Source organism: Hemitrygon akajei, chromosome 9 (assembly GCF_048418815.1).
Source record: "Hemitrygon akajei chromosome 9, sHemAka1.3, whole genome shotgun sequence".
Lineage (NCBI taxonomy): Eukaryota > Metazoa > Chordata > Chondrichthyes > Myliobatiformes > Dasyatidae > Hemitrygon > Hemitrygon akajei.
The window spans coordinates 52,814,656-52,826,974 of NC_133132.1; the positions used below are offsets into that span (position 1 = coordinate 52,814,656).

A 12,319-nucleotide genomic window follows, 5' to 3' on the forward strand; every position below is an offset into this window, starting at 1 on the left:
ATATATGAGCACCGACCATACCCATGGCTACTCGCATCTGAAAAGTGGTGCAGTTCAATTCTCTGGACCTTCCCTAGGTTTTCAGGAGCAAAGCATCTTGAAATCTAGAGTTTCTGCAGATTCTTTAGATCGTCCAGCCAGCTCTCCCGTCCTGGCTTTAATTCTCCAGGCAGTGGTTTGTCCCATCCAATGCCCTTTTGGCACATTTCCTGTAGTACTTTCTTTCCTAGTAGGAGGAAGGGAGCTAGGAAGCCTAGTGGGTCGAGAGGATTCCCTGCTGTGTTGTTGGTTTCTCATCTAGGGTGACTTTAAAAGAGAAGGTGTCACTGATCACACTCCACTTTACTCCCAACACGGTCTGGACTGGGGGTTGATCATAATTGAGATCCACATCCTGAGGTCCACTAGCTCGTTCACTGTCCGGAACTGACTCCAAGACTTCTCCGCTGTTGGAGATGAACTTGTGGAGGTGTAATCTCCCTTTTGCACACACATTTTGCACTTCTCTTACTAGTTTGATGGCTGTGTCCACAAATTCTACACTGATGAGACCATCATCGACATATAATTGTTTTCTGATTAAGTTGGCTGCTGCTGAATACTCTTTATCATTTTGGCTCGCAAGATACTTCATTCCATAATTTGCGCAGCCAAAAGAGGATGCTGCTCCAAAAAGATGGACCTTCATGCAATATAGATAGATAGATAGATACTTTATTCATCCCCATGGGGAAATTCAACTTTTTTTCCAATGTCCCATACACTTGTTGTAGCAAAACTAATTATATACAATACTTAACTCAGTAAAAAATATGATATGCATCTAAATCACTATCTCAAAAAGCATTAATAATAGCTTTTAAAAAGTTCTTAAGTCCTGGCGGTAGAATTGTAAAGCCTAATGGCATTGGGGAGTATTGACCTCTTCATCCTGTCTGAGGAGCATTGCATCGATAGTAACCTGTCGCTGAAACTGCTTCTCTGTCTCTGGATGGTGCTATGTAGAGGATGTTCAGAGTTATCCATAATTGACCGTAGCCTACTCAGCGCCCTTCGCTCAGCTACCGATGTTAAACTCTCCAGTACTTTGCCCACGACAGAGCCCGCCTTCCTTACCAGCTTATTAAGACGTGAGGCGTCCCTCTTCTTAATGCTTCCTCCCCAACACGCCACCACAAAGAAGAGGGCGCTCTCCACCACTGACCTATAGAACATCTTCAGCATCTCACTACAGACATTGAATGACGCCAACCTTCTAAGGAAGTACAGTCGACTCTGTGCCTTCCTGCACAAGGCATCTGTGTTGGCAGTCCAGTCTAGCTTCTCGTCTAACTGTACTCCCAGATACTTGTAGGTCTTAACCTGCTCCACACATTCTCCATTAATGATCACTGGCTCCATATGAGGCCTAGATCTCCTAAAGTCCACCACCATCTCCTTGGTCTTGGTGATATTGAGACGCAGGTAGTTTGAGTTGCACCATATCACAAAGTCCTGTATCAGTTTCCTATACTCCTCCTCCTGTCCATTCCTGACACACCCCACTATGGCCGTGTCATCATTCCTTTGGCTCTAGATTTGTATCGCTGTTCCCCCACCCCCCCCCCCCCCACAGGAACTGTAAGTAATCTCTGTCCTCTTGGCTTACACGGAACCGGTGGAACATTTCTTTCTGCATCACAGATGACTGCGATTGGGTGTTTGCGGAATCTGCAGAGCACTCCTGTCAGCCCTTTTGTGAGATCAGGTCCAGCTAGTAAGTGATCATTCAGAGCCGTGCCATCATACTTAGCAGAGCAGTCGAGCACAACCCTAATTTCTGCTGGGTTTCTAGGGTGTTAGACTCCTTGGTGAGGAATATACCACACATTTCCTGCTTTGGGTTGATCTTCAGCTCTCTCTGCATCACCGTCCTTGAAGATACCTTCCATAAATTTAATGTAGTCATCCTTGAATTTGGGATTTTTCTCAAATTTCCCCTTCAGGTGCTTCAACCACACCAGAGCCAGCCACTTATTTTCTGGCAGTTGAGGGTGTGTCTTAATGGGGAGGGGCATTTCCAGGTGACCATTTAACCACAGTCATTTAACACCTGAAGCCCTTTGATGTATGGCATGGCATTCTGTCAGAAAATCACTGAATTGTCTCAGTTTGACTGACTCCCTTGAGCCAATCTTTGGCCAGTTATTCAGTTTTTCTCTAAATGCACGCTGGATTATGAAGGGGTGGTCATACCAAGCATTCAAAGCCTTCCATGCCTGGTCATAGGCTTCATCATCCTTCCTGTAGAAGCTTCCTTCCAATACCGATCGTGCCTCACCACTGATGTATTTTTGTAGGTAGAACCACCTGTCAGCTGGATTTGTGCGTCGCCGTTCTATCGATGCCTTGAAACTTGTGCTCCACTCTAAGAACCTTAAGTGGGTCCCCTGAGAAGACCGAGGGCTCGGGTGTAGGAAGTCTGCTGAGAATCATTGCATCATGTAGGGCTTGTACTAATGATGCTGCATTGTTAGTGTCTATTTGTTCATTGCTGTTGTTCTTACATGTTTGTTCCCCTTTAATTTCTTTATAAGGTATTGGAGGACAATTAGCCGGCTCACTGCCATGCTGTTCTACTTTCCTCCAAGGCCTCACCTGAGTCAGCTTCAGAGTAACCTTAAGCTTTGTGGCTATTACTTGAAGATCTCTCTGATTTTCCAGTCTTTTAAGTTCTTGCCTACGTGCAGCGATAGCCTCCTTCATCTCCACTTCCGCCTGCTTTGCAGCAAACTGTGCAGCACACTCTGCTCTTTTTGCTGTGATGCTTTGCTGTCCTGATAAACAGCTTGAGTGGTGCCTACAAACAGTGGATTTGGAGATTGTAGTCCCAGATATTGACTGGGCATACTCTTTATCGAACAACATATGAAGTCTTGCATTTTCTGCCTTAGCATCAAACTCCTCTTGCCCCGCTTCACTCATACGTACTTTCACTAGCCCCATCAAATCTGTTGTTACTGCTGTGCAGGAATCAATCTTTCTTCTAATCTCAGTAGAAGGTGCCGATTGCGATCGTATATTTTCAAACACATCTCTCACTTGTGTCTCCATCATGCCACCTAAGTCTTGTTCGGAGCACTCACCCTTAAGTTTGGTAGGTGTCGCTCTAACTTGTTCTTTCCAGCTTTCATTTAGCTTGATGAATTTACTCTCCCTCTGAGAAGCCTCTTGTTGCTTAAGCTCCAGCATTTTTGGGGTTAACTTTCTTTCTCGGGAAGATTTCCTGGGTTCAACTCTCCTTGAAGTGGCGGAGGTAGGCTCCATCATCGCAATTTGGTGTATTTCTATTTTGGCATGAATATCACCTATGAGTGACTCTAATCTCCTTTTCAACATCATCAGTTTGTGATTTTAATTGTTCACCTAGTCAATTCTACTTGAAGGGACTCATTTTGCTCACTAGATTCACCACCTTGTGATTTTCTCCGTGAACTGACAATTGTACATGTTTTAGAAAAAACACTATCACCAAGTTATTGCTGAGTATGCATATAACCTTTTGCAACTATGTAATCGTCTGTGCAATCCAAGTACTGATATTTAGTAACTGTTTACTCAAAAAACTTCTAATACTCCTTTTGATATGATTTGATTTTGACTCTCAGATCAAAAACACCATTAGGAACATTCATAACAATGCAGGAACAACAATTAGGCTATAATGATAAATCAATTACTTTTCTCATCAATAAACCAGTATTTTAACAAGTCTTTTTTTTACGAATGTCCATAAGGTTGTAGAGGTAGCACAGTCAAACCTGACGGCGTCTGCAGAGCCGCGCTTTCCTGCCTGAAGACTGCTGACACTGAAGCCTGTAGAGAGGGTATTTGCAACGCTGCAGCCTACGCGGGCAAACGTTGCCCTCTCTTGGTGAAATCGCGGTACTCTCAGCTCGACGGTGTCAGGAGCAGACACTCCGGTTTCTCCCGTGAATCGGGAAGCCCGTTCTCCGACGACTTCTCCGTCCACACGCCGCCCCAGCGATCGTGCTTCATCCTCTCTTCATCCCGGACGCGGCGCTCCTTACCTTGAACTCTCGGCCATGCTGGCTGCACGTTTTCACTGTAACTGCACCGGTCCAGTGAAATAATGGCCCCGCATCATACAGATGTCCTTGAAGATTTATTTTATCTCTCTCTCTTTCTTCAGCAGACACCGTGAAAACTACAAGAAAATAAAGGACATAAAAGGTTTGAAGCATACATCTCTCAAGCTAGTGTCCGCTGTTAAACAGGCCCAAAACACTTTTGCACAACAGAATTGTGCTGAAATCAAATAAAATCACTGAAAACGTATCACACTGTCCACGTAAAGACGCATCAACAACATTATACACAAAATAAAACAAATGAAAACAATTACCGTGTGCGCCTCTTGGACCACATGCAGAATATGGTTATTTTGGCCACACGTCTTTCTCTGCATCCATGTAGCTTCTGGCCCATAATGCCAGGTCATACTCTTACTAAACTCTGTTCATGTGACCCGTCACACTCTACATTAAATAAAACCTTACACAAAGAGCACAAAAATGTTAATCAAACAATATTTTAAGGTGATATGTTTTAGACAAATTTTTATCAATGTTACCTTTTTAACATCTTATTTATTACATTTTAATCTTTTTACGGTTGTATGAACTCAAGTAATCATGAATTTATGACAGAAACATATAAAATAAACATCTCAATGAAACATGTCCCTGAGACAGTTACACTGTCTATATTTTGTAAATATAAATGTGTACACTTTTCTATGGCTTTGATGGTTTTTTCCATGAACGCGAACGGTTCTATAGTTGTGCTTTGGAAATTAGAAAGACACATTATTTTACAGATAAATTTTAATGCTACTCAGAGGAAACAGTGGAAAACCCAGTGGGTTCTCCTCTATCGCGTCAACGTACAACTGAGATGGTTCAGCGGAACGATTGTACTGGTTATAGAGCTTCCTCCCGGACCCTGGTCCAGGGACGGACATGGCCGACAAATGGCTGCGGCTATGTGGGAAGGATAGGTTGGAACCGAGCTTGAAGAACCTGACGGAGCCGGAGGGGCAACGACAACATCAGCATCGGGCCCTGCAGGAGCTGGTCCGGGCCCATGTGGATTCTTTCGACCAGGCAGTGACTGAGGGGCTGACACGGGCCGTGCAGGTGAGCTGCCTCCGCGCACGTGTCTCCCCGGCGGACTCGTAACAACCTCCGTCCTTCCAGCCCTCTCCCCGGGAGCTCCCCTGTCGGGAAACCACTCACCCGCAAGGGTTATTCACCTCACCTCACCTCACCCTCGTCCTTTTCCAGGGAATCACCTCGTCACCTTTTCTTCAGCCCCCCCCCCCCTCCATTACTTCCGAGAGAATCTTTACACCCCCTTACCCCTTCGGTCCCTTCTCAAGGAATCTTCACCACCGCTCTCTCCCTTCCGATTCTTCCCAGGGAATTTTCAGCCCCCCTCCCCCCCCCTTCATTCCTCAGGGAAATCACACCATCCCTTCTGTTTCCAGGGAATCTTTCCTTCTCCGTCGTTTCCCAGGAAATCGGGACCCATCCTTGCCGGCGCTTCGCGGGGGACCCTGCCCCATCCCTCCCTCCCCGGCGGTTCCCCCGTCAGTTCCTAAGGAATCTTTCTTACTTCTACCCAAGTCAATTCCCAAGGAATCTTCACCACACTCAAATACTTTCCAGGGATTCTTCACAGCACTCCCCCCCCCCCCCCCCCGCACCTCTGTCTCTTTCCAGGGAATCTTGACCCGCTCCCCCTTTTCCCTGGGAATCTTCACTCCATTCCCTCTTCCCAAAGAATTTTCATTCAGATTCCTCCAACTCTTTCCAGGGAATCTTCAGCCCCCTCTGTGTCTTTCCTTGAATCCTCACCTGGTCCCTCCCATCCCCTTTCAAGGAAGATCATGTGGGCATCAACTCTAGGAAGAACAAAGAAAAAAAAATTCTGCTGAGGGAATTTGAGCAACTGGGGACTGAGTTAAAACGCAGAACCTAAAATAATCTTTAGATTGTTCCCTGAGCCATGTGCAATTTGGCACAGGTTAATGAGATCAGAGATTAAAATGTGTGGCTCAAAGAGTGGTATGGGTTTGAATTCGTGGGACATTGGCACCAGAATTGGGAAGAGAGGAGCTGTTCTGATGGGATATGCTCCACTGGGACCTGTGTCACATCATATAACTAGAGCTATGGATGTAGCTTTAAATTTAATCATGGGGGGTTATGGATTCAACAGCTTGGAAAAGAATGGATAAGCTAAATGTGAAGGAAAGTGCAGGAGAGGCTACTGAAATCTCCTGAATGTAGAATAAGACAAAATTTAGAAAGGGATAATAAATTCAGACAACATGGAGACAAAATTAAGAAAATAGAGGGTGAGCGCAGGACTGGAGGTATTAAATTTGAATGCAAGCAGCTGATGAAATAAGGTAGACGAGCTTGTTGTGCAGCTAGAAATTGACAAGTATGATACTGTGGGCATCACAGAGTCATGGGAGCTAAACATTCAAGTTTACAGATCTTATCAAAAAATCAGGCAGGTTGTCAGGGTGGGTAGTTTTAGCTTATTTCACCACCTTGCAAACCTTGATTGAACCCTAGCCTAATTGTGGGACAATTTATGATGACCACTTAACCTACTAACTTGTACGTCTTTGGACTGTGGGAGGAAACCAGAGCACCTGGTGGAAATCCACGCGGTCATAGGGAAAATGTACAAACACCTTACGGACTGCGGACGGAGTTAAACTCGGGTCAGTGATACTGCAAAGCTTTGTGCTAAACACTACGCTATGGTGCTGACCTCCTTATGGTAAAAATGAAATCACATCCTTAGAAAGAAATGACATGGAATCAGAATATATTGAAGTCTTCTGGGTAGAGTTCAGAAACTGCAATGGTAAAAAGGCCCAGATGGGAGATGTATATGGACTTCTGAAATTATTTAGTCAGAGGGTGATGTATCTGGAATTTATTGACACATATGGCCGTAGAGGCCAAATCATTGGCTATATTTCAAGCAGAGATTGATAGATTCTTGATTAGTCAAGGGATCAAAGGTTATGGGGAGAAAGCAGGAAAGTGGGGTTGAGAGGGATGGTAAGTCAGCCATGATTGAATGGCAAAGAAGATTTGATGGGCCAAATGGCCTAATTCTGTTCCTCTGTCTTTTGGTCTTATGGAATCTTCACCCTGCATCCCCCTCCTTCCCCAGTCTCTTCCAGATAATCTTCATCATCTCTGTCACCTCCCAGTGTATCTTCACCCTAAACCTCTACTTCTGCATCCCCTCCTAGGAATCTTGACCCTCCCTCTTCCCTTCCCACAAGTCTTCACACACTGCCCGTGCTCTCTCCCCCCACACCAGCCCCCATTTCCTTCTCAGGTTCTCAAGAGTTTCTCTCTTTCCCCACACATCACTGGTCACTTTGATTATCTTCTGTAATTCTCACTTTGAGAATCTTACAATTATCCTAAAAAGAATCTGCCTGTCCCCCCACTCTCTGGATGGGCAGTGTGTGGATTCCAAACTTGGCATGGGTGAGGATTTTGGAAGCTGGCATGGGCTATAGGTGGATAATTCTGGTACCTCGATGCAGTAAGACTCACTGTGGAAAATTAATTTGCAATAGGTGCAGTTAAAGTCCCCATGGTGTTATAAGAGGAGGTGAGTTTTATTGTGGCTGGAGAGTTTAGACAGCTCAGACAGCTTTAAGATTAGAGATCCCTTAGAGATCTATATCTTTGTAATTTATGTCAGTTACCATTAAGTCTGTTTTCTATGTTTTTGAGAATTTGAATTATAATTTCTCCATCACGGACTGCCACGCTTCAAGTTAAAGCCCCAACCTTTGGAATTCGTGGTAGGAGTTTTTATTTAAAATAAGGTGATATTAGTGCACCATAGATTTTTCTTATTTCATTGTTCTGATATATTTGTTTAAATGTGTTTACCATAGGCTATTCGTCCATTAGAGTTCAACTACAAAAATGATCGCATCACCCTGGTGTTTGCCGATGCAGTCATCAGTCCCCCTATGGCTCCCAAAGGCAGCATCTGCTGTGACATGAAAATCTACCCAGCGGAGTGTAGAGGGAGGCGGAGTACGTACAAGGGCAAGTTAACAGTAAGTGCTGCTAGTTCTGACCTATAACTTTAAATGTAGCTAATGAATTAGTGCAGTTCTTGTTTAGCCCATTGAGGATTATTATAGTCCCATTTGTCCACTCAGTCTAGTTAATATTACATTTAACTGGTTTAAAGAAAAAAATTGAGATCCAGTTTTTTCATCTTTATAGTCTGCAATGTTATCTGAAAAAAGGTCTTGTGTCCAGTTTGATATGTGACTCAATCTGCATGTTGTTCAGCTTGTGTTTCTTTATTTTTAAATTCTTTAAAAAATAAAATCAATATTTTTGATGAGTTCCTTATCCCGAGGGCATTAAAATCAAGGTGCAAGATCAACATCATAAGTAAGCCATTAATGCAGAGAATGGCATTGCTGAATCAGCTGGACCTTTAATGATTGTCTGATAGGTGCGTGTTCATTTTTTTAGTGTTATTTCAGAAATACTTAAATAGACTAAATTTATATTTATAACTTTGCTGTAGTCGCTGGTGGCGTCAGTGCCGGATTTCGGAGCGAGGGCTCCTGAGTTTGAATCCAGCCAGCTCCCTTGCACGCTTTCCATCCGTGTTGGGTTGAGCGTGGAGCTAGCAACTCGGCCTCGTAAAGATAAGAAAGTCTGCTAAAAAAAATGCCGTCACGATGGTGTCCCGATGACTCCACTCGGAGTTAAGGGTTTTCTTCTTCTTCTAGTTGCAGGGGTTCCCAACCTGAGGTCCACGGACCCCTTGGTTAATGGTAAGGCTCCACGGCATAAAAAGAGTCGGGAACTGCTGCTCTAGAGCAAAGACTCGCTCGGATACGGTTAGCTGAGAGTCCTCTGTACTTTGCCAAAGTGGCCGTCAATCCTTTGTTGTGCTACTTACTGAGGAGCTTGTCCTGTTTGTAGTCATACCTCTGTAGGGGGCAATTATAATCAATGGTAGAGATTTGGGTGAAGGATTCTTTCTGTCCATTCGTAACCCAGAAACACATGAGTTGCATAGCTTTAACTTTTGTCTAAGCTCATGCTGTAATTGTAAAATCCGATCCTTCAATGTTATCTGTGATTGTTCTGGTATTAACTAACTTCTTAGTTGACCTTTACTCAAGATTTATGTTGTGCATTATCTTTCAACTAGAAACTCCAGTAGATGTCATGCTTATGACATGCTCCTTACTTAATAGTGTTATGATAGTGTCAATAGTGATGTGAAAGTAATTGTTTATATGTCAAGGAGCTTGTTAAAAGCAACTAACTTTTTCCCTTCCATCTTGCAGGCAGATATTAGCTGGTCAGTGAATGGTATACCCAAAGGGATAATTAAACAGAACCTGGGTCTGATCCCGATTATGGTAAAATCAAATCTGTGTAACCTATACGGCCTATCTCCTCAAGATCTCATTAAACATCATGAAGAAGCAGAGGTACTGAATTAATACTTTGAACTAGTTTTCTTTCTGGGATGGCTGGGGAAAGCATCAGCATTGGAAGAAAGGAAAGGAACAAACCATGCAGCATATTAGCACACAGCTAAGGCAACTACCGAGGGAATGAAATGGGCTATTCTCCTTTTTTTTTAAAATGATGAATGGAATACTTATTGGGAGGAATCTTACTATAGGTGTATGGGCTCTGGTGTCAGCACACTTCAGGAATACTATATGCAGTTTTAGTTTTATTATTTAAGGAAGAATATAAATGATTTCAAAGTTCAAAATACATATGTCACCATATACAACCATGACATTTTTTTGCGGGCATACTCAATAAATCCATAATAGAATAATAACCATGATAGGACCAATGAAAGACTGCACCAACCTGGGCATTCAACCAGTGTGCACATACAAAAAGAAAGAAATATTAATAGTTAATAAATAAGCCATAAATATCGAGAATGTGAGATGAAGTGTTCTTGAAAGCAAGTCCATAGGCTGTGGGAAGTTGAGCGAAGTTATCCCCTTTGGTTCAGGAGCCTGATAACTATTCCTGAATCAGATGGTGTGTGTCCTGAAGCTCCTGTACCTTCTTTCTGATGGCAGGAGAGAGAGAAGAGAGTGTGCCCTGGGTGGTGGGGGTTCCTAATGACGGATGCTGCTTTCCTGCCCCATCGCTGTGCTCAGTGGTGGGGAAGGCTTTACCCGAGAGGACTGAGCTGTATCCATTACTTTTAGTAAGATTTTCCATTCAAGGGCGTTGATGTTTCCATATCAGGCTGTGATGCAGCCCGTCACTAGATTTCACTAGATTAATAGATTCACTAGATAGGTGCACTAGTTGATAGATTTTGAGGAAAGATTATGCCTGTACTCCCTTAAAGAGGAAAAAGAAGCTATTCTTATTGAAACTTAACATGCCGAGGAAGTTTGGTCATGGTAGATATTTTTTGTCTCCTAGTGGGCTTGCCTAGAATTAGGAGACTTAGACTTGGGGTAAGAAGTTGCTCATAATACTGAGATGAAGGGTTTTGAGTGTATAAAGTTCTCTGTGCACAGAGATGTGAATGTTAAATTATTGTTTATTCAAGACAGAGATAGGTTTTTTAACTAAATGGGAATTCAGAACATAGTCTTCAGAAATAGAATTGAGGCCAAACATCAGATCAGTTGTGATATTGGATAGTAGAACAGTCTTGGAAGCTCATGAGCCCTACTTATTTTAGTGTTTTTAATCATTCATCTCTAATGACAGTGTTGGCGCATGGCCTAGTGCACAAGGCATCGGACTAGTAACCTGAAGGTCACTGGTTCGAGCCTCAGCTGAGGCAGCGTGTTTGTGTCCCTGAGCAAGGCACTTAACAACACATTGCTCTGCGACGTCACCAGTGCCAAGCTGCATGGGTCCTAGTGCCCTTCCCTTGGACAACATCAGTGGCATGGAGAGGGGAAGGCTTGCAGCTTGGGCAACTGCCGGTCTCCCATACAACCCTGCCCAGGCCTGCTTCCAAGGCACAAATCCATGGTCTCATGAGACTAACGGATGCCTATCTCTAATGACAACTTGTGTTATGTTCACAGTACTAATTACTGTATTAATGACATTGTAAAAAGTTTGGGAAATTGGTTAATTTGTAAACAATGGCAAAGAATGTCCCAATTCCTTTATGGTGTCACCCAAGTTACTAATGACCATATTTCTAACTCACTGCTGAATTTATCATTCTATCCATGAAGAACATAAATACTGCTGAAGAAATTTGTTTCATTTGTTCAGTGTGTGAGATGTATGTAGGGAAAGCACACTCTTGGTTCGTGTCACCTACTCTCTCCTTGGCATTACGGGGGCTGCAAAGGAAAGAGCCGTCAGGACCGTCACAGAGGCTGCTGAGTGAGCCTCCTGGTGGATTTGGATCAAGAGGTATGACCCGTGGACCAATACTGCCGGGACATTAGCCAGGGCCTGATCAACCCTGCCTGAGCCGCCTGGGTGAAGGTATCTGATGATAGAGGACCCAAAACACCCAATGACCCCCAGGCTACGTCACTGATGATGTGTCCCAGTCACCCTAGGATGCTTCTGAGCATCATCATACCATTTGAACATCCAGTATCAGAGAGAAGATACCAGACCTTGATTAGTGTTCAGTCTTCTACTTTCAACTGTAAAATTTAAAGATATATTTATTGAGATCAGGTGACAAAAGGGAGATAAGGACAAAACAACAGAAACTGATTTTTATTCTCTGCTCTTTAGGAAATGGGAGGATACTTCATAATAAATGGTATAGAGAAGGTAATCCGGATGCTGATCATGCCACGTCGAAATTTCCCCATTGCTATGGTGAGACCCAAGTGGAAGAACAGAGGGCCTGGCTACACCCAGTATGGTAATATAGCTCTAATGTCCTCTGTATGTAATTTGAAAGAGGGTCACGGGATAGCTTGTGAGAGTGAAGACCCTTTCTTGATGTGGTTTGTTTTCTTTGTAATCAACTGTAACCGCCACAGTATGGTCGAATGGAATGGCAGTCTCCGCTGCTGAAAATGCTGAGAAGTGATTTTAATTGTTGGTTAGTGTGCTTATACAATAGAACTAATGTGTGACTGATGTTTTCCCAGCTTGTGTTCTCTTGGGATGCAAGTGTTGTTGGAAAGCACAGTTGTTGCCCATCTTTAGTGGAGCAGGTGGTGGTGGGCCACTAACTTACACTTCTGCAGTTCTTC

At 43.6% G+C, this 12,319-nt stretch overlaps 2 protein-coding genes across 4 annotated transcripts in view; one reads left to right on the forward strand and one right to left on the reverse strand.

The window, feature by feature from the left end:
- Positions 1–1,630: 1,630 nt before the first annotated feature.
- On the reverse strand, positions 1,631–4,680 carry LOC140732762 (uncharacterized). The gene is made up of 2 exons (XM_073055420.1): positions 4,406–4,680; positions 1,631–4,207 (listed from the first exon to the last, which is right to left on the reverse strand). The coding sequence occupies exon 2, from the start codon at positions 3,379–3,381 to the stop codon at positions 2,353–2,355; it is 1,029 nt and encodes a 342-aa protein (XP_072911521.1). The 5' UTR covers positions 3,382–4,207; positions 4,406–4,680; the 3' UTR covers positions 1,631–2,352.
- A 309-nt stretch (positions 4,681–4,989) lies between these two features.
- The window catches only part of polr1b (RNA polymerase I subunit B), a 59,639-nt gene continuing 52,309 nt past the window's right edge, over positions 4,990–12,319 (forward strand). For 2 of the 3 annotated variants that reach the window (XM_073055994.1, XM_073055995.1), the window contains exons 1-4: positions 4,990–5,198; positions 8,006–8,173; positions 9,434–9,580; positions 11,850–11,982. In XM_073055994.1, coding sequence (XP_072912095.1) covers positions 5,022–5,198; positions 8,006–8,173; positions 9,434–9,580; positions 11,850–11,982 — 625 coding nt within the window. In that variant the 5' untranslated portion in view covers positions 4,990–5,021. The remainder of the gene's footprint in view (positions 5,199–8,005; positions 8,174–9,433; positions 9,581–11,849; positions 11,983–12,319) is intronic. The other variant, XM_073055993.1, reaches the window with a different exon arrangement.

Excerpts from the sequence above, each read along its gene's own strand:
- LOC140732762 (XM_073055420.1), bottom strand. The coding sequence starts at position 3,381 with ATGATGTTGAAAAGGAGATTAGAGTCACTCATAGGTGATATTCATGCC.